At 46.0% G+C, this 25392-nt stretch overlaps 1 protein-coding gene across 2 annotated transcripts in view; it reads right to left on the bottom strand.

The window, feature by feature from the left end:
• Window positions 1–25392, bottom strand: part of LOC143815294 (Na(+)/citrate cotransporter-like) — a 136087-nt gene that overhangs the window by 82609 nt on the left and 28086 nt on the right. For both annotated transcript variants that reach the window (XM_077294380.1, XM_077294381.1), the window contains exon 2: window positions 14862–15201. In XM_077294380.1, the coding sequence (XP_077150495.1) occupies window positions 14862–14966 (105 nt within the window). In that variant the 5' untranslated portion in view covers window positions 14967–15201. The remainder of the gene's footprint in view (window positions 1–14861; window positions 15202–25392) is intronic.

The raw sequence follows: 25392 nt of genomic DNA, 5'->3' as shown, positions 1-25392 counted from the left end.
GGCATACAACTCCTGATAACCCAAAAAACCTGTCTCAATAAATTAGCATATCAAGAAAAGGTTTTCTAAATGACCTATTACCCTAATCTTCTGAATCAACTAATTAACTCTAAACACATGCAAAAGATACCTGAGGCTTTTAAAAACTCCCTGCCTGGTTCATTACTCAAAACCCCCATCATGGGTAAGACTAGCGACCTCAGATGTCAAGAAGGCCATCATTGACACCCTCAAGCAAGAGGGTAAGACCCAGAAAGAAATTTCTCAACAAATAGGCGGTTCCCAGAGTGCTGTATCAAGGCACCTCAATGGTAAGTCTGTTGGAAGGAAACAATGTGGCAGAAAACGCTGTACAACGAGAAGAGGTGACCGGAACCTGAGGAAGCAGTGGACTGAGTCTGGTGTGGAAACATCCAGAGCCACCGTGCACAGGCGTGTGCAGGAAATGGGCTACAGGTGCCGCATTCCCCAGGTAAAGCCACTTTTGAACCATAAACAGCGGCAGAAGCGCCTGACCTGGGCTACAGAGAAGCAGCACTGGACTGTTGCTAAGTGGTCCCAAGTACTTTTTTCTGATGAAAGCAAATTTTGCATGTCATTCGGAAATCAAGGTGCCAGAGTCTGGAGGAAGACTGGGGAGAAGGAAATGCCAAAATGCCTGAAGTCCAGTGTCAAGTACCCACAGTCAGTGATGGTGTGGGGTGCCATGTCAGCTGCTGGTGTTGGTCCACTGTGTTTCATCAAGGGCAGGGTCAATGCAGCTAGCTATCAGGAGATTTTGGAGCACTTCATGCTTCCATCGGCTGAAATGCTTTATGGAGATGAAGATTTCATTTTTCAGCACGACCTGGCACCTGCTCACAGTGCCAAAACCACTGGTAAATGGTTTACTGACCATGGTATTACTGTGCTCTATTGGCCTGCCAACTCTCCTGACCTGAACCCCATAGAGAATCTGTGGGATATTGTGAAGAGAAAGTTGAGAGACGCAAGACCCAACACTCTGGATGAGCTTAAGGCCGCTATTGAAGCATCCTGGGCCTCCATAACATCTCAGCAGTGTCACAGGCTGATTGCCTCCATGCCACGCCGCATTGAAGCAGTCATTTCTGCCAAAGGATTCCCGACCAAGTATTGAGTGCATAACTGAACATTATTATTTGATGGTTTTTTTGTTTGGTATTAAAAAACACTTTTATTTGATTGGTCGGGTGAAATATGCTAATTTATTGAGACAGGTTTTTTGGGTTATCAGGAGTTGTATGCCAAAATCATCAGTATTAAAACAATAAAAGACCTGACAAATTTCAGTTGGTGGATAATGAATCTATAGTATATGAAAGTTTAATTGTAATCATTACATTATGGTAAATAATGAAATTTAACACTATATGCTAATTTTTTGAGAAGGACCTGTATATGCACAGATCCTTGTGCCAACCTTAGTAATGTAGTGTATTAGGTGGATTTCCGGTTGACTGTGGGAGGGCTACACGCGTTTCAAGGCCTAGACAATGTTAAACTAAGTCCGCTAACTAGGTGAACGCTTTTACCTGACTCATTTCTTTTCATTCACTTAATAATTAGTGTAAAGTCCTTGTCATTTCATCAGTTGAGTGATTTTCTGTAGAAGTCATCTCGTGTACTAGTCAGCAAGTTTGCTCTATGCTAAAATGTTCATTCTGAAACTGGAAATATATTCTTGTAAGCTGGGGCTATACGGCGACATGTGGCGTTACAGCAATTCGTGGCGCAAAGAAAATTATTTGTGCATCTCATCTGTGACTTGCTTCTATGGGCCAGTTTAAGCAATTCTACTGTAAAAACACATGGCCACTAGCTCAATAGCAGACTAGTCCCAGTCAACTTGCATTGAAGTCTATGGCAAATGAGACAAGTGCAACTTTCAACCAGTAACAGAAAGGCTGTGGCTAAATGGTGACATTGGCAGCAAGTTGCAAGGCCAAAAGATCGCCATGTGCCACTGTTACATCGCAACTTAGTGTAAATGAATTGGGTTGCAATGCCGCCCCTAGGACACCAGGACCGCAACACGGAAGTTGCAAAAAATCGTGAATGGGTATTTTGCTATTTGTGGTGGTTTCCAAGTGATTGTAACACTGCAACACAACCCCATCCACCTGCATTATGCCGCATAGTAAGCAGCGGCACACATCGATCTTTGGTCATGTGACTTATGCCGCCACCAAAGTCGCAGTATAGTCCCAAGCAAAAAATCAGATACATATAAAAACCTCTGGATTGCAGGCGCCTTAGGTCGCAAGTCACAATGCAATATCATAGGGAATCATTATATGTGATGTCCCAATGGAGCCGTAACATTAATCTTTTTTATCTATTTTATAATTTTTTATGTTTCTTTACCAAAGTGGTGGAGCTCTCAGAATTATACGGGTGCGTCTCTAGTCTGCTCTGTGAGCAATGCCTCCATAGTAAAGAATATAAAAGTGAGCACGCAATAAAAAGACCATATGTCTACCGCATGGTGGATTTACAAATATATGTATACCGGTAACTGTAAAATATATACACTCACCGGCCACTTTATTAGGTACACCTGTCCAACTTCTTGTTAACACTTAATTTCTAATCAGCCAATCACATGGCGGCAACTCAGTGCATTTAGGCATGTAGACATGGTCAAGACAATCTCCTGCAGTTCAAACCGAGCATCAGTATGGGGAAGAAAGGTGATTTGAGTGCCTTTGAACGTGGCATGGTTGTTGGTGCCAGAAGGGCTGGTCTGAGTATTTCAGAAACTGCTGATCTACTGGGATTTTCACGCACAACCATCTCTAGGGTTTACAGAGAATGGTCCGAAAAAGAAAAAAAATCCAGTGAGCGGCAGTTCTGTGGGCGGAAATGCCTTGTTGATGCCAGAGGTCAGAGGAGAATGGGCAGACTGGTTCGAGCTGATAGAAAGGCAACAGTGACTCAAATCGCCACCCGTTACAACCAAGGTAGGCCTAAGAGCATCTCTGAACGCACAGTGTGTCGAACTTTGAGGCAGATGGGCTACAGCAGCAGAAGACCACACCGGGTACCACTCCTTTCAGCTAAGAACAGGAAACTGAGGCTACAATTTGTACAAGCTCATCGAAATTGGACAGTAGAAGATTGGAAAAACGTTGCTTGGTCTGATGAGTCTCGATTTCTGCTGCGACATTCGGATGGTAGGGTCAGAATTTGGCGTAAACAACATGAAAGCATGGATCCATCCTGCCTTGTATGGAGCATCTTTGGGATGTGCAGCCGACAAATCTGCGGCAACTGTGTGATGCCATCATGTCAATATGGACCAAAATCTCTGAGGAATGCTTCCAGCACCTTGTTGAATCTATGCCACGAAGAATTGAGGCAGTTCTGAAGGCAAAAGGGGGTCCAACCCGTTACTAGCATGGTGTACCTAATAAAGTGGCCGGTGAGTGTATATACATTATATATCACAGTATATACATGTAGAATACTATTAGGCAGCAGGAATAAAATGAAGAGATAAAATTGGCCACTTTTCGTCTGGTGACAGGTCTTCTGTTATGTAGCACCCGTCCATTTAGTCTATGTGTTCTTCCACCTGAGGATCTCATCTGCGAATATGGACTAAGGTACTTTATGTCATTCATGTCATTACAGATGATGACCTGTCAGCCCTACTGACATAGCTGCTTCAGTAAATATTCAATTTCTTATAAAATATCTGGAGGAATAACAGAGCATCGTCACATTGCAGAAAATAGGATCTAGAATTGATTTTTTTTTTTTAAAGGGTGAAATACACGTTTTTACTAAAACAGACATGTCGGGAGACCTGCCAAGCCTCTTTATGGGCAAAAATAGTGAATGAAGAAATATGCCACTTCATCCACAGATCCTGGAAAATATGAATTTTTTTGTTCAAGGGGAAAATGTTGGTAAATGTACCCGATTAGTATATTGTGTCAGTTCCGTGTCCTTAAGGCTAAGGTCACATGACTGTTTTCTCTCCATTCGAAAAAAATTGGTCCGATTATGCAAATCAAACTTTGACCAGAAGTTGATTAGAGTGGGATCCGATTTTCTTAGAGGTGGAGAGATAAAAAAAAAAGGTTCTCCACCTTCAGTATTATGTCAGTCCAGGAACATCAGACCGAATTCAGCGGTCATCCTAGTATGGTCCAATTTTTTTCACGGATCCATAGACATAAATGGGCTAGTGCCATCTTATTCTCAGAGGCAAATTGTTCATGCTATTTTTATTGGTCCAAAAAAATCCCACATATGCACGGACCCATAGAATAATATGGATACGAGTGCTATCCATCAGAACCAAAGATAGTACTCCGTGGTATACTGGAAGCATCTTTCCGCCCTCCATACTCTAGTGCCCATATCCGCCCCTGGCCAATCATGTAACCTGACCACACCTCCAGCCTTCTCAGTCCTAATTAGCTGCCCACAATATTTTTCTCGATCCACCCCTCCCCAACACACGTGTCCTGATGAAAAAGCGAACCGTGCGTCGGGGCTGCGGGGATGTCACACAAACCAGTGTTTCATCTATGCAAGTGCTGTCTTCCTTTTTATTTACTCATTGCCAAATATATAATTCTATAGGGAGCAATATATCCCACTCAAGTGTTTATGTTCTGCTGACCTTACTTGTACTAGACGCTGTATGCACTTCTACCACTTCATACTCCACATTTGTGTTGACCATCCCTGCTTGGTTAGCAGTCACCTTCATTATAGTAGATGTTTGTTTAGCTTTTAACCTTGTTGAATAAAATCTGTTTTTATTGGCAATGTATACTGCTGTTGTTTACACAGATAGTACTCGTCTAATTAAAACTGTCGTCCGCACAAGCCCTAATAGTATCTCAGAATATGCCAGATAGATGAGCACAATAGATGGGAGGAATAGACCACAATTAAGTGTGTGCCACTGAACCACAGGAGTCACTCACGTTAGTCACTGGACTGTTAATATCAGACGGGATTCCAGGAAGCAATATTCCTCCTATATCTGTGACGCTGAATCCATGTTGCCTAACAAACCCCAATCTGATCTACACCAAATTCTCATATGCAACATACTGTATTGGAGATGACTATTTTAAACAAGCTCATTCTTACCCTACTTGATAATCTATGTAATATTGTGAGCACATACATTATTTATTTTGCTTGCTTATATAGTGCCATTAATTCCACAGCGCTTTACAGACATCATCATCACTGTCCCCATTGTGGCTCACAATCTAAACTCCCCATCAGTATATCCATGAAGTGTGGGAGGAAACCCCCAGCTAACACATTGAAGCTCCATACAGATGTTGTCCTTGGTGGGATTTAGACCCAGAAGCCCAGTGATGGAATGAGACAATGGTAGCTATTGAGACATTATGCAATCATTGAACAGAACAAAAAAACAGAACTGCAAACACCTCTGTGATTCTGGCCTAACCGGTTACAACGGTCATTGTTTGTGTGGCGCTGGCACACTCTCTATGCGCTTAGTAACCCGATGTTTACCCTGGTTACCAAAAAATAACAAACAGTACATACTCACCATCTGATGTCCGTCAGGTCCCTTGCCGTCCGCTTCCTGCTCTGACTGAGTGCCGCCGTACAGTGAGAGCAGAGCGCAGCGGTGACGTCACCGCTGTGCTGTGCTCTCACTGTACGGCGGCACTCAGTCAGAGCAGGAAGCGGACGGCAAGGGACCTGACGGACATCAGATGGTGAGTATGTACTGTTTGTTATTTTTTACATTTACGATGGTAACCAGGGTAAACATCGGGTTACTAAGCGCGGCCCTGCGCTTAGTAACCCGATGTTTACCCTGGTTACCAGCGAAGACATCGCTGAATCCGTGTCACACACACCGCCGATTCAGCGATGTCAGCGGGACCTCAACGACCAAAAAAAGGTCCAGGCCATTCCAACACGACCAGCGATCTCACAGCAGGGGCCTGATCGCTGGTACGTGTCACACATAGTGAGATCGCTACTGAGGTTGCTGTTGCGTCACAAAACTTGTGACTCAGCAGCGATCTCGCTAGCGATCTCGCTATGTGAGACGGGGCCTTAACACTAGAGAAGACAGAGAAAATACTTTGAAGATCTAGATAAGCTTGAACAATGGGCAGTGACTAGTAGAATTGTATTCAACAGGGAGAAATGCAAGATTCTACATCTAGGCAAGAAAAACTAAAATTACATCTGCAGAATGGGAGGAATAGAATTAAGCAACAGCACTTATGAAAGACTTGGGTATACTAATAGATCACAGACTGCACATGAGTCAACAGTGTGATGCAGCAGCAAAAAAGGCAAACACATTTCTAGGATGTATTAAGAGAAGCATCGAGTCTAGATCATGTGAAGTAATTTCCCCCCTCAACTGCTCCTTGGTCAGGCCTCGTCTGGAATACTGTGTCCAGTTCTGGGCACTACATTTTAAAAAAGACATTGAAAAGCTGGAGCAAGTTCACAGAATAGCAACGAGGATGGCGAGCAGACTGCAAAGTATGTCCTACAAGGAACGGTTAAAGGACCTGGGAATGTTTAGCTTTCAAAAAAAGAAGGCTAAGAGGAGACTTAATAGCTGTCTACAAATATCTGAAGGGATGTCACAGTGCAGAGGGATCAACATAATTTTCATTTGCACATGGAAACACGAGAAGCAATGGAATGAAACTGAAGGGGAGAAAATATAGATTACATTATAGAAAAAAGTTTTGAACAGTGAGGGTGATCAATGAGTGGAACAGGCAGCCACAACAGAAGTGAGTTCGCCTTCAATGGAAGTCTTCAACCAGAGGCTGGACAGACATCTGTCTGAGATGGATTAGTGGATTAGTGATTCCCGCATTGAGAAGGGGGTTGAACACAATGACCCTGATGGTCCATTCCAACCCTAACATTCTATGATTGCACGCTTGCCACCTTATGGTGCTCTGTGCAACACTATTTGCCAAATATTCCCCCAGAAACAATGTCTCTAGGGGTGGATAGTTTTGAACCATGGTGACTGATGGAACATGCCAGAATATTGTATATCAAATTACAAAAGAAAACTCCTTGGTATGTCAAATTCGATGACATGTGGAATTACAGTAGAACTCCATCGATGCCTATTGTTTAGCATCCCTAAAGGCTGAGTCACACATAACGATATCGTTAACGATATCGTTGCAACGTCACGCTTTTGGTGACGTAAGCAACGATCCCGCTAACGATCTCGTTATGTGTGACAGCGACCAACGATCAGGCCCCTGCTGGGAGATCGTTGGTCGATGGGAATGATCAGGACCTTTTTTTGGTCGCTGATCACCCGCTGTCATCACTGGATCAGCGTGTGTGACGCCGATCCAGCGATGTGTTCACTTGTAACCAGGGTAAATATTGGGTTACTAAGTGCAGGGCCGTGCTTAGTAACCCGATATTTACCCTGGTTACCATTGTAAAAGTTAAAAAAAAACACTACATACTCACATTCTGATGTCTGTCACGTCCCCCGGCGTCCACAGTGTTGACTGTGTCAGCGCCAGCCGTAAAGCAGAGCACAGCGGTGACGTCACCGCTGTGCTCTGCTTTATGGCCGGTGCTGACACATTCAGTGCAGGGAAGCTCTCGGCAGCAGCGCGTGCATTACCAGCGATCCTGCCGAAAGCAGTTTTAACCCTGTGGACGCCGGGGGACGTGACAGACATCAGAATGTGAGTATGTACTGTTTTTTTTTTTAACTTTTACAATGGTAACCAGGGTAAATATCGGGTTACTAAGCGCTGCCCTGCACTTAGTAACCCGATGTTTACCCTGGTTACCCGGGTGCTGCAGGGGGACTTCGGCATCGTTGAAACTGTCTTCAAGTAGTCGTTCCCCTGATCGTTGGTCGCTGGAGAGAGCTGTCTGTGTGACAGCTCCCCAGCGACCACACAACGACTTACCAACGATCACGGCCAGGTCGTATTGCTGGTCGTTATCGTTGGTAAGTCGTTTAGTGTAACGGTACCTTAAGGTCTGTTTTTTAATTGCATTTTCCACACTTAAACCCAAGCCTGTGTGACCATTGTTATAATTTAATGAGACTATTGTATGTGAAGCCATTTGAGGCTTTTGATCAAATCTGTTATCAGATTTCACAATACAGTTATACATTTATAATTAGACACATACATTACTAAGTAGATTTCTTTGACCTAATAAGAATGGTGCATTTACTTTGAAAATCCATGCCAGAATGGTGGCATAACCTTTTATGATAGGGTGACTCAGTGTCACTCCTCCCTGCTGCTGCTGGGATCTCACTCTGCTCAGTACAAGCTACAGCTGTCAACAGTGGAATAACTAGAGTCCGATAGGCCCCAGTGCAAAATATGGACCAGGGTCCCCAATTTCCTTTTTTTCCACCTGTGTAATGATGTCCCCCATCTTGGTTCCTTCCTATAATAATATACCCTATCCTGAACCCCTTTCAGGAATAATGTCCCCCATCCTGGGCAACTTCCAAAAATAATGTCCTCATCCTGACCACTTCCAGTAATAATGCCCTCTGTCTTGGAGCTTTCAAAAATAATGCTGTAACAATGTCCCCAGTCCTGGATTCCTTCCTGATATAATGTTCCCAATCATGTAATAATGTCCCCTGTTCTGGGCCCTATGGTATGATAATGTCGTCCATCCTCAGTAGATTCCAGTAGTAATGTCCCATCATGGAGCCTTCCAGTAAAAATGTCCCACATCCTGGGCCCTATTCTCTAACAATGTCTCCTTCCTGGTATGATGTCCCCCATCTTGGGCCCTTTACTGGTATAGTGCCCCCCATCCTGGGCCCCTTCCTGGTATAATGCCTCTCATCCTGGAACCCTTCCTGGTATAATGTCTCCCATCCTGGACCCCTTCCTTGTATAATGTCTCCCATCCTGGGCCCCTTCCTGGCATAATGCCTCTAATCCTGGTCCCCTTCCTGGTATAATGCCTCCCATCCTGGGCCCCTTCCTTGTATAATGCCTTCCATCCTGGGCCCCTTCCTGGTATAATGCCTCCCATCCTGGGCCCCTTGCTCGTATAATGCCTCTGATCCTAGACCCCTTCCTGGTATAATGTCTCCCTTCCTGGGCCCCTTCCTGGTATAATGCATCCCATCCTGGGCCCCTTCCTGGTATAATGCCTCTCATCCTGGGCACCTTCCTGGTATAATGTCTCCCATCCTGGACCCCTTCCTGGTATAATGACTCCCATCCTGGGCCCCTTCCTGGTAAAAATGCCTCTCATCCTGGGCCCCTTCCTGGTATAATGCATCCCATCCTGGGCCCCTTCCTGGTATAATGTCTCCCATCCTGGGCTCCTTCCTGGTATAATGCCTCCAATCCTGGTCCCCTTCCTGGTATAATGCCTCCAATCCTGGTCCCCTTCCTGGTATAATGTCTCCCATCCTGAGCCCCTTCCTGGTATAATGCCTCCAATCCTGGTCCCCTTCCTGGTATAATGCCTCCCATCCTAGACTCCTTCCTGGTATAATGTCTCCCATCCTGAGCCCCTTCCTGGTATAATGCCTCTCATCCTGGGCCCCTTCCTGTTATAATGCATCCCATCCTGGGCCCCTTCCTGGTATAATGCCTCTCATCCTGGGCCCCTTCCTGACATAATGCATCCCATCCTGGGCCCTCTCCTGGTATAATGCCTCTCATCCTGGGCCCCTTCCTCGTATAATGCCTCCCATCCTGGGCCCCTTTCTGATATAATGTCTCTCATCCTGGGCCCCTTCCTGTTATAATGCATCCCATCCTGGGCCCCTTCCTGGTATAATGCCTCTCATCCTGAGCCCCTTCCTGACATAATGCATCCCATCCTGGGCCCTCTCCTGGTATAATGCCTCTCATCCTGGGCCCCTTCCTCGTATAATGCCTCCCATCCTGGGCCCCTTTCTGGTATAATGTCTCTCATCCTGGGCCCCTTCCTGGTATAATGCCTCTCATCCTGGGCCCCTTCCTGGAATAATGCCTCTCATCCTGGGCCCCTTCTTGGTATAATGATTCTCATCCTGGGCCCCTTCCTGCCTTCCTGGTATGGTGCCTCCCATCCTGGTCCCCTTCCTGGTATAATGCCTCTCATCCTGGGCCCTTCCTGGTATAATGTCTCCCATCCTGGGCCCCTTCCTGGTATAATGCCTCCCAGTCCCATCCTGGGCTCCTTCCTGGTATAATGCTTCCCATCCTGGGCCCCTTCCTGGTATAATGCCTCCCATCCTGGGCCCCTTCCTGGTATAATGCCTCTCATCCTGGGCCCCTTCCTGGTATAATGCTTCCCATCCTGGGCCCCTTCCTCGTATAATGCCTCCCATCCTGGGCCCCTTCCTGGTATAATGCCTCCCATCCTGGGCTCCTTCCTGGTATAATGCTTCCCATCCTGGGCCCCTTCCTGGTATAATGCCTCCCATCCTGGGCCCCTTCCTGGTATAATGCCTCCCATCCTGGGCCCCTTCCTGGTATAATGCCTCTGATCCTAGACCCCTTCCTCGTATAATGTCTCCCATCCTGGGCCGCTTCCTGGTAAAATGCCTCTCATCCTGGGCCCCTTCCTGGTATAATGCATCCCATCCTGGGCCCCTTCCTGGTATAATGCCTCTCATCCTGGGTCCCTTCCTGGTATAATGCCTCCCATCCTGGGCCCCTTCCTGGTATAATGTCTCCCATCCTGGGCCCCTTCCTGGTATAATGCCTCTCATCCTGGGCCCCTTCCTGGTATAATACCTCCCATCCTGGGCACTTTCCTGGTATAATGCCTCCCATCCTGGGCCCCTTCCTGGTATAATGCCTCCCATCCTGGGCCCCTTCCTGGTATAATGCCTCCCATCCTGGGCCCTTTCCTGGTATAATGCCTCCCATCCCGGGCCCCTTCCTGGTATGGTGCCTCCCATCCTGGGCCCTTTCCTGGTATAATGCCTCCCATCCTGGGCCCCTTCCTGTTATAATGCCTCCCATCCTGGGCCCCTTCCTGTTATAATGCCTCCCATCCAGGGCCCCTTCCTGGTATAATGCCTCCCATCCTGGGCCCCTTCCTGGTATAATGCCTCCCATCCTGGGCCCCTTCCTGGTATAATGCCTATCATCCTGGGCCCCTTCCTTGTATAATGCCTCCCATCCTGGGCCCTTTCCTGGTATAATGCCTCCCATCCTGGGCCCCTTCCTGGTATGGTGCCTCCCATCCTGGGCCCTTTCCTGGTATAATGTCTCTCATCCTGGGCCCCTTCCTGGTATAATGCCTCCCATCCTGGGCCCTTTTCTGGTATAATGCCTCCCATCCTGGGCCCTTTCCTGGTATAATGCCTCCCATCCCGGGCCCCTTCCTGGTATGGTGCCTCCCATCCTGGGCCCTTTCCTGGTATAATGTCTCTCATCCTGGGCCCCTTCCTGGTATAATGCCTCCCATCCTGGGCCCCTTCCTGTTATAATGCCTCCCATCCAGGGCCCCTTCCTGGTATAATGCCTCCCATCCTGGGCCCCTTCCTGGTATAATGCCTCCCATCCTGGGCCCCTTCCTGGTATAATGCCTATCATCCTGGGCCCCTTCCTGGTATAATGCCTCCCATCCTGGGCCCTTTTCTGGTATAATGCCTCCCATCCCGGGCCCCTTCCTGGTATGGTGCCTCCCATCCTGGGCCCTTTCCTGGTATAATGTCTCTCATCCTGGGCCCCTTCCTGGTATAATGCCTCCCATCCTGGGCCCCTTCCTGTTATAATGCCTCCCATCCAGGGCCCCTTCCTGGTATAATGCCTCCCATCCTGGGCCCCTTCCTGGTATAATGCCTCTCATCCTGGGCCCCTTCCTGGTATAATGCCACCCATCCTGGGCCCCTTCCTGGTATAATGCCTCCCATCCTGGGCCCCTTCCTGGTATAATACCTCCCATCCTGGGCCCCTTCCTGGTATAATGCCTCTGATCCTAGACCCCTTCCTGGTATAATGTCTCCCATCCTGGGCCCCTTCCTGGTATAATGTCTCCCATCCTGGGCCCCTTCCTGGTATAATGTCTCCCATCCTGGGCCCCTTCCTGGTATAATGCCTCTCATCCTGGGCCCCTTCCTGGTATAATGCCTCCCATCCTGGGCCCTTTCCTGGTATAATGTCTCTCATACTGGGCCCCTTCCTGGTATAATGCCTCTCATCTTGGGCTCCTTCCTGGTATAATGCCTCCCATCCTGGGCCCCTTCCTGGTATAATGCCTCCCATCCTGGTCCCTTTCTATTCTTCTCCAGCGCATTTTAAAAAGAAACAAATGTTATTCTTACCTTCACCCGCTCTCACGACATGTGGCATTCTCCTCTATAACTGGTGCAGAGACCAACAGGGGACTTTGGTTTGGTGGCAAAGGCAGCATGATGTCACTGCCGTGTGCTGCCCATTACGGGCCAACATATGCTGCCGGCCTCTGATTGGCTGGCATGTATTGCAGTGCAGGGAGCCAGTGTGTCTCTGCGCCGCAATTCATTTCACCTGAATGTGCATCCAAGGATGCACATCAAGGTGAAATTGATGTCAACGAGCTTCCCTCATGGATGGGCCGGTCGCACCCTCTGCGACTGCTATCGTTATGCCCTGGCTGTCAGTCAGGCTGAGAGGGTGGGAGTGGTGACTGAATACACTTGGACTCATGAGCTATTTCATTCTATAGCTGGACTCATTAAATGCTTATCCTAGTAACAAAATTATACAGCCATTCTGAAATAGATGTTCAAAATAAATACACCAGCCTCATCAGAACTAAATTGATCTATTTATTAATGTATGCAGTTTGCATTGTGATATCTGGTGACAAATTCTCTTTAAGGGTTTTTCCCATAAGCACATATTCGACGTGCTATAGGGGACTGACTACGGGAGTCTGACAGCTAAGAGGACCTCGCTGATTTTGAGAGCTGAGGAGTTGCGCTTGCTTACTGCTTCCATATCTGCAGTACACATCGGGCACCTGATTCTGGCAATTGATTGTCATCGGCTGTACCTCCACCCACCAGGACGTCTTTGCACCAACAACAAGGGATAAAGATAGAAGGCTAAAAGGAATGTAAAGACGTCTTGTACTGTAGATGCCATTGTTCTCTCAAGACATTCCTCATTTACCGCATGAAAAATAAACCCCTCATAGGCCATGCTCACATGTTGCGTTTTTGCAGCGGTTTTTTTAATGCAAATTTTCAGCTGCGATTCACTGTACCGGCAAAGTCAATGAGATTTCAGAAATCTCTTGCACACATTGTTTTTTTTCTCTGTTTTTTCATAAGAGCTTCTTTTTTGCAAAATGCAGCATGTCACTTCTTTCAGCGTTTTTTTTTGCAGGTATCAGGTTTTGCTGCGTTTTTGGTGCCTAAACCTGATGAAATTGACTCAGATTTTTTTTTTATGCACTAAACTTTATCAGCGTGCAGAAGAGAGAAATGTTCCCTGACAAAAAGGCAGTTAAAAAACGCACCAAAAACGCAGCAAAAGCTAAGCAAAAAAATGCAACAAAAACTAAGCAAAACCTGTTTTTTGTAAGCAGCTTAAACATGGCATAAAAAAGTGCAGCAAAAACATAATGTGCGAACATAGCCATATGGTGGTATTCAGTATGTAGGTACGTAGCTGACTAAAAGGGATGTGAGACCACTAGGAGGGACAGTTACTAATCACATAGGTGCCGGACAGGTGACATTTATTGGGAGATCAACAGAGCATCTGCCTCCCTCCTCTCTAAATATACACGTGTAGTATACAGGGCGTTTATAAAATCATAAATAATAATAATAGTAATAATAATATACTAAGAATTTTCCAAGTCGATGCAAACATTTAATAATAGAGATTCAGCAGTCAGAGTAAAGTGGGGGACCCTATAGAATAGGGGGGACAATTATCACTGTAACATTTTTGTGCCAATATATCAATGTTTTACGCCATATTTTACAACAGTTTTTACCGTAAGTACAACAAATTTAGGAATACATTTCTTTATACAAATTGGAAAAAAAAGTCACAGTTTACAGGTCAGAGCGGCACTAAAAAGGTGCGGATGAAATATAGCACTATTAATACTTATAATGCGGGATTTGACATATTTTGCTAACATCGCGAACTGTACCAATTCACTTGCATAAAAATAAAATATATCCATTTGCACCAGATTTTTCATCTTTTCACTTGCGACATTTGGCACACTGATCGCAGGCTCTTATCTAACATGTTCTAACCGTGTACTTGTGCTGGCGAGATTCACCCCCAAATCATGAATTAGCCACATTTGATAAATATGGAATGTCAGAGGTGAAATGCGTAGACTAAAGATTAGGTTCAAATTTTTGATTTCGATCATCGTGGAGCCAGTGTTTCTTGGCTCCAGTCCTCGGGTACCCCAACGGGTCATCAATCAGTGTCCCCTCTAAGCTGTGCACTCTGACAAGGAAAGAGTTAAAACAATATTCTCATGGTGATTATCCGGCCCAATAACAGGTATCTGTCTGGAGGACTTGAAATTTTGAACTCTATTATTTCTAAAGAGCACAACTTTAGGGGAACATCAGTCAAGATTTGAGGATATCCCACAGAAAGAACAGCTGTGACCACTTTTGAGACTCTGACAAAAAATGACGCAATAGTAAGGAGATCCTGAAAACACAGACTGATAGGGGAACCCGAGGATCTTTTGCACTTTTGGGAAGCTATTTTGCTATTTTTCAAATTTTTATCAATGGTTTTCTGGACTTCAGATATTCGACAGGTCAAGAATAAAAGTTTCTTGCCATTAAGAATCCGTTATGTTACAACAAGATCTTCTAGATCCAAACTAAACTAATATAGGTTGTCATAATAATTGCTCACCTTTGTGCGGATGACCAGTGGTAGCGGTAACAACAGCAGGGGTGTTGCAAACAGAATTAGAAACCGCTTGCAGTTCAGAAGATGCTTCACACATGGTGCCATCATAGAGATAGAAAGGATTGATGAACCCAAAGTTCCTCTTGACCCAGAGGTGTCTCGTCCTGGAGCGCAGAAGATGTGACAACCTTAGGATTCCTCACATTGATATAGTGCGGAGGTAGATAGTGGGAGGTAATCAAGGTGTGTTTTGAGAGATCTTCTGTCAGGTTGCATTTCCAAGGCAAGTTCACAGTCCAACCTCACTATACAAAGTGCTGGGTGGAGCGAGCAGCCTGTATCACTGCAAAAGATAGAGGAGATGGTCAGGACACATGAGCTTCAATGGCCGGGTACATACAGAATGCCGATGTATGCTCTGTGCTTAGGTCAGCATTCTGCTCGATGCCATAAGGCATTTGTTGGGACGTTCGAGACAGCCCCGAGCCTGCACAGATAATACTATATAACGATGCTGCTCTCTGCGGAAACTGTGTGGAAGTCATACTGGGAGCACGCCAAGTCTATGTGTCAATAAGGCAAATCTACTCTTCTGTTTTCTACTGCCATCTGCTGAGCAATATTGAAATTTAACCAAGGGGTTAAATGAGGACATGACACATTTACAGGCGATGCACATTGATTACATTGGCCTACTAAACGGAAACTTTCACCATGAAAGTGCACTACGATACAGAGCAGGGGGTGACGAGTACATTTTGTGAGAAAATATTCAGTATAACCTGTGTTTTCCTTAAAGAGTAACCATTATTTACATTCTTATTACATAAATCAATAGCACACATGAAAGGAAATTACTTTGTAATACATTTTATCAGAGAAGTCTGCTTCTTTCATCTCTTGGATTGATGTTTCACTCTCAGACCTGTATTTATTACTGAGATAGATCACAGTTGGTTATTTTTCAAATTCTATGGAAGGAGAGGAGCTAGAGGCCAGTACAGACATTCTACTGCAAGTTCTATAGAACCGTATGAGCACCAACTGCCATCTCCTATCTCAGCAATAGCAAAACCTATATTCAATAAAGGCAAACGTTACTTCTAAGTGGATAATTTTAGGAATGACTGATCAATCCAGGAGCAGAAAGAAGAGAATTTCTCAGATAATATATATTACAAAGTTTCTTACTTTCACTTGTACTATTGATTTATTAAAAAAAAAAAAAACAACGGTTATTCTTTAGTCATTTTAATACCTCTGCTCCAATAAAATGCACAACACTTTATTTTGGTGACAAAAGGCCACAGCTTTTATATAAAATCACACGAGTATAGCCTGGGAAGGGGATAATACCCATGGAGCTTCTCAGGCTATTAATATCAGCTCACAGCTGTATACTTAGCCTTTCCTGGCTATTAAAATTGGGGACCACCTCAAAAAAATGATGTGAGGTCCCCCTATAATTAACAACCAGCAAAGGCTATGCAGACAGCTGTGGCCTGATAATTATAGACAAGGAAAGGGCCATGGATACTGGTCCCCCCAGGCTAAAAACATCAGCTCTCAGCTAGAAAAGGCACATCTCTAAGATGTGCCAATTCTGGCACTTAGCCTTGCTCTTCCCACTTGCCCTGTAGGGGTGGCAAGTGGGGTGATAGTTGGGAGGGTTGATGTCACCTTTGTATTGTCAGGTGACATCAAGCCTCAAGGTTAGTAATGGAGAGGCGTCAATAAGACATCCCCATTACTAATCCCATAGTCACATTGTATGAAAACACAGACATCCAGAATAAAGTCCTTTAATTGAAAAAATGATGCAGACTCCATTAATAAATATTAATTAAACCATACTTTCGACCTCGACCATTCCACCGATGCCCTTGTCATTTGCAAAAGACTTAAAAATAAAAAACAACAATATTCCTCACCTTTCCGCAGAGATGTTGCTAATCCATTTGTCCGGGTCTAGCACTGCTACATCTAGATGGCAGGCTGCATGGTTGCAAGATGCAACTATACAGCCTGTCATCCAGCAGAAACACTAAGCACCGTCTGCTCAGTGTCTCTCTGTGAACTCCTATTCCCTGTCTGAGGGCACTGCGAGCGTGAGAAAGTTCTCCTGCTCGCGATGCAATCAGACACGTCATGCGAGTTCACAGCCAATGAACTCACTTGTCCTATGTGACATTAGCGTGAGCGCGGTGGGAAATTTTCCCATGGCGCTCGCATTGAAGTCAGTAAGGTGAAAAAATCCAGGAACGCCAAAATTACGTTCCTCCAAAAAATGCAGAAACAAGTGAAAGCCACATATAACCCAAAATAGCACACCACAAAAATAATCTATCACACAGCTCCATCGAGCAAAAAGTAATAATGCTCCGGGTCTTGTCGATACAATTCTAAAAAAAATTTGTTGCAAACTTTTGATTTTTTTCTACCACTAAAATAATTTAAAAAAACTGGACGTGTTTGGTATTTCCGTAATCGTATGGATGATTTACATCGTAAAAACAATTCCCAAAAAACAATGTCAGAATTGTGTTTATTTCCAACATTCCACAGCACTTGGAATTTTTTTCCTGTTTTCAAGTGCACTATGTGATCAAATTAATGATATCATTCGAAAATAAATAAATAAATAACTCGTCCCGCAAAAAACCTTTCACCCCACAGCCAATTTCCAATTTTGCATTTTCGTTTTTTCCTCCCCTTCTTCCCAGATACCCGACTCTTTTATTTTTCTGTTCACACAGACATAAGAGGGCTTGTTTTTGCTGCACGAGTTGTACTTTTGAATTATTCCTTTTGGCATTATCCCAATGCCAAAAATGCCAATCAACATGCTTTTGGTTTTGTTTTTTAATTATTTGATAACATGTACAAAGGAGGTTACAGATAAAGGATGCAATAATACATAAAGTTAACCTAATCAGGTTAAGCAGTCACGTAAGATATCAAGTAAACAGTTGCACAGTAAAACAAAGAATAAGGGGTCAGGTGGGCGGAAGTGCTTCTGCCATTTAGGAGAAAAAGACAGAGAGACAGTAAGTTATATGAGCTGGCATTTTCCCACGCTCCAGAGTTCAACACAGGTCAGGTTGTGAGGGTGCGCAGCATCAGTGATGGCACCGCTAGTCACTGATGCTGCGCTGGCAGCATCTCATTCATTCACCAGTTGTTTAAAGCCGGGGCAGTCGCTTCTTAGCACCGTCCTGGTTATAAACTGCATATCCCCTATACATGGATTACTGTATGGGACACAACGCCGGACAGGTATGGTATATTGTTGCTTTATTATTTTATGCTTATTACAGGAGAATGAGGGCATCGCATGGATAAGCTGAATAATAAAGATGGGAAATTGTGTTAAGTGTTTTATTGCATTAAAATACTTTATGCTGGCTGTGTCTTTATTTAACCTGTAACAACTATAGGATTAGTAATGGAGAGGTGTCTTAGTGACAACACTCCATTATTTAGCCGAGCTTGATGTCACCTTACAATACAATGGTGACATTAACCACCAAACTATTACCCCACTTGCCAACGCAACAGGGCAAGTGGGAAGAGCGAGGCTAAGTGCCAGAATTGGTGCATCTTAGAGACGCGCCTTTTCTGGGACAGATGTCTTTAGCCGGGGGGTAATAACCATGGTCCCTTCCTAGGCTATTAATATCTGCCCCCAGTCGCTGGCTTTCCCTTTTCTGGTTTGAAAAATTGGGCAGGAGCCCACGCCAGTGTCTCCCCCTAAAATAATCTTTTATTAATTACATACATGTCCCCTAATTTGCACACACACAACTACTAATTGGATTGCTCACTGACATCTATATATCTATCTATTCTGCATCTATTTACTGTATGTAAACCATGTCTTCTATCCTGTCGGCTCCTGCATTGATTTTACAGAAGCCGACAAATGAATTACCGTCTTTTCTTCTATCTTTCTCTCTTTGAAATATATATACTGTATATATATATATATATGTGTGTGACACCTATTCTATGTGTGCATATGTATTCTATCTATTCATTTCTATTCTAACATGTCAGTGTGATTTTTACAGTAACTGCACATGATTTGCCGGTTTTTCAAAGGACACTGGTGCGCAAAAATCAGACAGCACTCGCATGGTGCGAGTGCTGTGCGATTTTTTTCTTGCACCTATTGACTTGAATTGGCGGGTCTCAGCCAATATACGCTTGAAATCGCAGCATGCTGCAATTTCACTCACACGTATAATACGGTCGAGAAAAAAACTGTGATGTGAGCTTCCCATAGATGAATATTTGTCCGAGTGCTATGCAGTTTTTTTCTCGCATAGCACTCTTCCGTATTCCTCGCTAGTGTGACTTTGGCCCTAAAAGATATAACTGATCTGGAGTGTGGCCTGGCAAATCAATGCATATATATATACTGTGTATATATATATATATATATATATATATATATATAAATATGGAAAAATGAATTTCAGAGCTTTTCATCAGTACTGCTCACAGGGCTGATAAATTGCCCAATTGACTGGTGTCCTCATCAGGTACGAGTTTGGGGTAGAAACATGTTAAAGCATGTTGAAAATCCCACAACGTCCCAGTTTCAATGGAGGGCAGTCATCAATGTGCTGGTTATGAACCTCCACCTTTATGTAAGCAGAAGGACCGGGCAGGTGGTACCTTCCTTGCGCCGGGCCGGAACTGTCGGGCCTGTCTCCTCTGTTGTCTGGGGGAAAGCTTAGAGAACCAGACCAACCTTTGCATTTGGCAGCAGGGGGCGTGTCTGAGGATATAAAGAAAAAGCGCCCACGGAAGCAGTCAGACTTGATGGAACAGGCAGCGCGCAGCAGGGGGGAGGTGAGTGCTCTGTCCTTCGAGCACTGTGGCAGCACAGGCCGGCGCCCGTGTATCCCCACTGTCACCCACAGACACTGTGAGCAGAGACGTGCTGTGTGCCCGCTGGCCCCTGAAGAGCAAGGTGTCAAACGCCATGGCCTGTGACTGCAGCACGCGTGCTGCCTAAGAAGCACTGGATGTGTGTCTGCAGCGCCCCAGAGTCCTGGTCGTTGCAGTACTGTGGCTCCGCCGCTAAGGGGAGCTATGGCACGTCTGATGGCACTGAAGGAGTTCATCTGACCAGGTATCACAGACACCAGTACATTTCACAGCCGGGCCTCCGGGGGGAGCTAAGGGTTCTATTCACTAGGCCACTCCCCACCATAGTGGGTAAACTGGGGGTCAGGCAGGAAGTTAGATGAGAAAGCTGACTGAGTTGGAACCAGGCAACACCTTGTGGCAGAGGGTGTTGTAGGGGAAGATACAGTAGGGTCTATGTCAGGGGTGGGATCCTGACAGAGGCTTGGCAATTTGAGCGAACGTAACGGGACCGTGCCTGCTCAGGATAGCGGCGGTGCCCAAGGAAGGATCAGAAGCGAGATAGATTGTGCTGAGTGAGAAACGAGATCAACGCAATAAGGAGAACACCAGTAGGAGTCGTGCTGTAAGACCGAGGCAACATCCTACTGAGGCGCACAACCGGTGGCCGGAACGCCGAGAGAGTATCTTAACATTCAGCTTCAAGCAGTACTCTAAACAGCGGCAGGGCAGTCAGTCTAAGGCGGGCTGTCTCACTTAAATCACCTATGCAGTCTTGGGGGGCAACTTGTGGAGAGGGGCGACTCTAGGGTCCCGGAAGAGCTCCGAGCCTACCCGTCAAACGGGTGCCGTCCCAACCTTAACATCAGGGAGGGACGGAGGATTAGCAGAACATCATCTAATCGAGTTGTGAGGGAACTTAAGAAACAGACACAACAGTTGTGGGGACTTTCTGTAAGCACAGCAGGGAAGGACCGCAACACCTAGCGCTAGGGGGAAGGCACAGATTTCCACTTGTGAAGAGAACTCTGGAGGTGCCATTGGACCGGCCGGACTTGCGCAGCCTGGTGAACCGTATTCCGGACTGAGGACCCAGAGATCTTCAGTAAAGAGGTAAAGAGACTGCAACCTGGTGTCCTCGTTATTTACTGCACCGCACCACCACGGCACCACATCACCATCCGCACCATTCACGGACCGGGGCCTAGCCACCGTGACAACCCCAGAGCAGAGACTCAGAGGCCCGGTACCGGGTACCCCTCGGCCCTGCGGCAGTGTGGGGGCGCTACATGTCCATGGACTGTACCCTGGTCCCTCGGTGCATATTTGTCGGGCCACGTTGGGCCCCAACAGCGCTGTGGATTGTGCCTTATCCCCCCGCAGCTACCCCTGGACTGAGGATCTGGTAGAGGGCATCAGAGAATAAACGCTGCTGCCAGGACACAGCTCGATATTATCTTCAGGACTAAACTGGATCAACTCCGCGCTGACCGTTGTTGGCGCTATCATTTGTTTCGTGGACTCTACAGTCTGCACCTTAAGAACTTTTACTGCTTTTGTGACCTGCCTTACCCCTAACCTGCATACCCTCTATTTCATAGTGTAAGGAGGAGAGCCAGCCTCGGCGTGACTTGTCCAGGATGAGGCCGGAACCATCGGTGCTGTCATCCAAGTTGCAAGGAGGAGAGTTTAGTGCCCCGGACAGACCTTTGAATTTGAGATCAAGGGCTGTGAAGGGTATAAGAGGGGAATAGTGCATGGGAACAGGATCTTGGTTGGCAGAAAGCTGTAGTGTACGGAGGCAGAGTGAGAGCTCTCCTGCGCTGAACAGTCAGGACATGGTAGGCTTAAGTCAGAGAGGCCTACAGAGACTTACTGCAGTCTGTAGGAAGAGACGTCTCCTAAAAACCCTGACATCCACTCCCGCAGTGTCACTGAGCGTGAGTGAGCCCTTCCCATGACCAGACCACAGAGGGCGCCGTTCGAGACTCGAGATCCTGGCCATAAACCGAGTGCGGCCGTCGTACGTAGACTCTCCGGCCCGTATTAGCGTTGTGCCGATGCTTAAAAAGAAAGGAATGTCCTCTCTATTGTGTCCCATCGTGGAACCAGGACCCGCGAAAGGACATTCCAGGACCCTCGCCGACACCGGAACCCAGGACCCATCTCCGACCAGGACGCCGCCGGAACACCACCTCTATCTCCACAGAGACTGATCCTTAGCACCGCCAGACTGATAAGTTTGATACCTTTGTACTTTCCTCAACCCTTTATTGCCCCTGCTATACCTACGTCCACCAAACACCGTTTTAGCATCCTTATCTCCCCCATTTACCCTCTCCCTGCATGGAGTAACGCTGTTCCATTAAAAACCCTTGTTAACCCTTGTTCTGCCTCCGACCGTTACTGCATCCAGATACCTGCTCACAATAGCACCCACTTTACCCCTGTTGAAACTGTTTATCTCCCTGCGTGGAGTACATATTTGTTATAGTAAATACGTTAACCCTTGCTCTGTCTCCTGTCTGTCACTGCATCCCGCAACCTGCTCACACTTACATGGAAGCAGGCTGATAATGTTGGGGGACAGAAGGATCGGGAATGTTGAGTTTCAATACCCAAGCCAATTGTTCCAGAATGAAATAAGACATCAGACAGCAAAGATGTCTGGCGGCAGCTTGTTACACTTCTCCTACTGATAAACTTCTGATTTTTGTCAAATCAATGAAAGGCATTGCTAGCAGCCAACCGCTGGCTAAACTGTACGGGCTGATTTTAGTTGTGAAGATCCCATATAATTTAGGTGGCTGTGTTGGGTGATCAATCGTTTGATCAACAGATATCTCTGCTGACTCTATACACAGGAGTGCTCAGGTTGGTCGAGTGCTCATGTGTTCTCTATGAAAGAGCTGCTGCCAGACATTTCTGGCAGTAGCTTATCACCATCAGAACAAAAGAATCAATGGGCAGGTGGAAATTCAATATGCAAGATCTTTCTCTCCCCAGACATCATTTGTTAGGGGAGAGTCAGAGACTCCACACACAGACCGTTGGCCAATATAGTCTAATGTGTATGAAGGCCTTAAGTCAACGGGAGAATATGAAACACACTACAAATACTACAATTTCAGAGCTTTGGTATATTTTACCACACAGCATGGTCTACATGTAGTTTTTCATGTGTTTTTAGCACATGACAAAAATGCTCATGTGTATAAAAAAATGCTTGCAAAAAAGCATGAAAATTGTGCAAGAAAAAGAATGCCAAAAAGGAAAAGAAACCCTAAAACTGCAAGCATTAGGCTGGGTTCACATTGCGTTAACAAGCAGCCTGTTCAACACATGCGTTAACAGGCTGCTGTTAACGCAAGTGCCGATATGTCATCGTGCTAGCGCAGATAGAGCATCTGCTAGCTCTATCTGCGCTAGCAGTGACGGACCCGGAAACGCTGCAGCCCGTGTCCCAGGGTCCGTCACTCAATGACGGCACATCCCTAGCGCACGCCCATTGTGGGCGTGCGCTAGCGATGCGCCCGACATAGGACTTAATGGCGGCGTTAACGGACTACGTTACACCGGTGTAACGTAGTCGGTCTAACGGACGCCTCTAACGCAATGTGAACCCAGCCTTATTACTACAGCTACATTTGTATTTCTTTAGCCAAAGTGTAAAGGGACTAGTATCTGGTTACACAGGAATGCATGCAGGTAGTGGGTTTATCTACTTCACTCAGATTAGTTATTTATCAGAAGGTTTGCACCAGAGATTACATTGGTCATCAATAATCTCTCCAGGATCTAATTATCAGGGAAATGTAAAGAATAAGAAGCTGTAATTCTCCTCGAGAAGAATTCAGGTAATTAGTGAGTTGATATAAAAACCCACAAGGTACATAGAAGTGATGTGTCAGTGACTTCTGTCAGGATAATTGATCGACTCCAGCTGCCTGTAAATATCGGGAGCTAACAGGACCATCAGCATCAAACAACCTTTGGCGGACTGTGTATTGTCTTCTAATCTGCAGACACAGATATGTACAACAATCTGTATGTGTTGTAGGAAGCCACACAGAAATTCATGTTGCATAAGGACTGTGCTCAATATTGGAGTCTGCAGTAGTGATGAGCGAACATTCTCTGATAAAGTGTTATTCGAGCATGCTCTCGTGTGCTAACCGAGTGTCTTCGGCGCGCTCGAAAAATATGTTTAAGTCTCCGTGGCTGCATGTCTCCCGGCTGTTTGACACATGCAGCCCATGCACGGATTACCTGTTTCTTAGGCAATCCCTGCATATGTTGCGAGTCGCCCACCAGGGCAGAGTACTCGGTGCCAGATCCGGTCGGCTATTAAAGGGGATGTCACGGTGGCTGCGACCCGGTCCATGGTCCTGGGACTCACTAAAAAGGGGAACGGTCTTTTAAGGGGAATTGTGAAAAAGCCTGTTGTGACTCCATCTGTGGTGTTCGGTCAATAGGAGGACCGACGCTGCTTTAAAGGGGTCCTCTGGGGGATGTTGTTGCAGCAAGGATGGTGACTAGTGTTGAGCATTCCGATACCGCAAGTATCGGGTATCGGCCGATATTTGCGGTATCGGAATTCCGATATCGAGATCCGATACTTGCCGCATATCGGATACCGGAATCGGAAGTTCTCAATTCAAACAGCACGAATTCAGCCAATGAGGACTGATTACAAGTGTGGGCACATCCTGTTCAGCATGGTGGGCATGAAACTACTGGCAAGGCTGTGATTGGCTGCTGAAATGATGTCATGCTGCAGTTTAAAAGTCGCTGGCGCCATTTTGGGCTCACTCTGCTGTGAATTCAGTTAGTGACAGGACGCTGTGTTCTGACTGAGGGCCAGTTGAGATAGCGATTTGCTTCTTTGTGCTTTTCCCAGGCTAATTTAGCAACCGCTGTGTGTTCACCTTGCTTTTGCCTTGCAGCGCTGTTTTCACAGCGATCTGCAAGGTCTGTGTGTGTGTGTGTGTGTGTGTGAGTGCAGCCCACTCTCTAGTCTGTGTGCAGCCATAGCTGGTTGTATTCAGGTCAGGGTGGTTCACTGACTCATACTGTTCTATCCATTCCATTGTCCTTTTTTGCAAGTAGTGCAGGCTGCTGCACATTTTTTTCAAATAATTCCTATTAGTGGCTTTCCACCCGTATCCAGCTAAATTGTGGAAAAACACTACATAGGATAACGTAGAGGAGGTTTTTGGGGCCTTGCAGCGCCGTTTACGGCTGTCTGCACGGTCTCCGTGTGAGTGCAGCTCGCCCTGTAGTCTGTGTGCAGCCACAGCCGGTTGTATCCAGCTCAGGGTGGTTCACTGACTCATACAGTTCTATCCATTCCATTGTCCTTTTTTGCAAATAGTGCAGCCCGCTGCACATTTTTTCAAATAATTCCTATTAGTGGCTTTCCACCCGTATCCAGCTAGATTGTGGAAAAACACTACATAGGATAACGTAGAGGAGGTTTTTGGGGTCTTGCAGTGCTGTTTACGGCTGTCTGCACGGTCTCCGTGTGAGTGCAGCTCGCCCTGTAGTCTGTGTGCAGCCACAGCCGGTTGTATCCAGCTCAGGGTGGTTCACTGACTCATACAGTTCTATCCATTCCATTGTCCTTTTTTGCAAGTAGTGCAGCCCGCTGCACATTTTT

Source organism: Ranitomeya variabilis, chromosome 3, assembly GCF_051348905.1.
Source record: "Ranitomeya variabilis isolate aRanVar5 chromosome 3, aRanVar5.hap1, whole genome shotgun sequence".
Lineage (NCBI taxonomy): Eukaryota > Metazoa > Chordata > Amphibia > Anura > Dendrobatidae > Ranitomeya > Ranitomeya variabilis.
Note: the sequence above shows the minus strand (reverse complement) of the source record. Positions and strands in the feature narration are given on the sequence as shown.